Here is a 1,194-nt window from a genome sequence, read left to right as displayed (position 1 = left end):
CTAACACCCAAAAATGCAATCTGATTTATTCCATCCGTTGCTAAGAAAGTGAGTGCAAGGAACATTACATTGGAGAAACCAAACAAACACTCAAGAAAAGACTTTATCAACACAAATGGAAAAACAATGATAACAAAAGTGCAGTATACGCACACTTAAAAGAAACAAACCACACAATTGAAGATGAACAAGTAAAAATCCTAGGAACAGAAAAGAGATGGTTTGAAAGGGGGGTAAAAGAAGCGATTTTTGTTAAAAAATTTTCACCCTCTCTGAACCGTGAAGGAGGTATCAGATTTAACCTGTCTCCTATTTACAATAACTTGTTGACCAGTAAGGGACATAGACATGCTGATCAGGCTAACTGAAAGTAGCTATTCAGCCTTAGCCCAAACAATAGGCCTAATCAAGACCCAATGATAGGGAATTTAGAAACCAATGGGCCTCTAATAAACCAATAGGGGCGTGACTAACCATCCCCACCCAGTCCTCAAACAGGCCACGCTCAGCTTTTTAGCGCAGAGCAACTTCCCGGAGTCTTCACGGAGACTTCAGGGTTGTCTACCGCTGACGAAGCTTCTGTGAGAGAAGCGAAACGTCCTTTTTTGCTTTTTTTTGTTTTTTTTTGTTTTTTACCCACAGGTACAGATGACGACTGACAGAACCCTTTCTACGATACTTATCTACAGAAAATGTGATCGTCGTCAAATATTCTACAGGCACAGTTGAGCAATAACTGCAACATGAGAGCTATAGTATGGACAAAAAAAATTAACAGTGTGTATACAACAGTAGAACAATGTAATATCACAAAATATTACATAATTGTCTACGTGAGTAAAGGCTAAAAGGGAGTAAATCAATTGGTCTCCTTACCCTCCCTTGCTGTATATTCACTGTCCTCAATGAGTCTGGCAAGTCCAAAGTCTGCTACCTTACAGATGAGCTCATGGGACACCAGAATGTTGGCAGCTCGGAGGTCCCTATGGATGTAATTCTTCTGCTCAATGTATGCCATGCCGTCTGCTACCTGCAGGGAGCAGCACACCATTAGTCCGACCGTTCTGTACTTCTTTGCATACACGGTGTCTTCCGTTTACGATGTTATAATTGTGTGTGTGTGTGTGTGTGTGCGCAGAGAGACTTGAGAGACTGTGTGTGTGTGTGTGTGTGTGTGTGTGTGTGTGTGTGTGT

At 41.5% G+C, this 1,194-nt stretch overlaps 1 protein-coding gene across 1 annotated transcript in view; it reads right to left on the bottom strand.

Annotated features, from left to right (window-relative positions):
- lck (LCK proto-oncogene, Src family tyrosine kinase) overlaps window positions 1-1,194 on the bottom strand; it is a 17,598-nt gene that overhangs the window by 2,808 nt on the left and 13,596 nt on the right. The window contains exon 11 of the mRNA XM_019878300.1: window positions 877-1,030. Coding sequence (XP_019733859.1) covers window positions 877-1,030 — 154 coding nt within the window. The remainder of the gene's footprint in view (window positions 1-876; window positions 1,031-1,194) is intronic.

The sequence above is a fragment of the Hippocampus comes genome, unplaced genomic scaffold (assembly GCF_001891065.2).
Source record: "Hippocampus comes isolate QL1 unplaced genomic scaffold, H_comes_QL1_v1.1 scaffold470, whole genome shotgun sequence".
In the NCBI taxonomy this organism is placed as follows: domain Eukaryota; kingdom Metazoa; phylum Chordata; class Actinopteri; order Syngnathiformes; family Syngnathidae; genus Hippocampus; species Hippocampus comes.
This window is presented reverse-complemented; position numbering and strand designations above follow the sequence as displayed.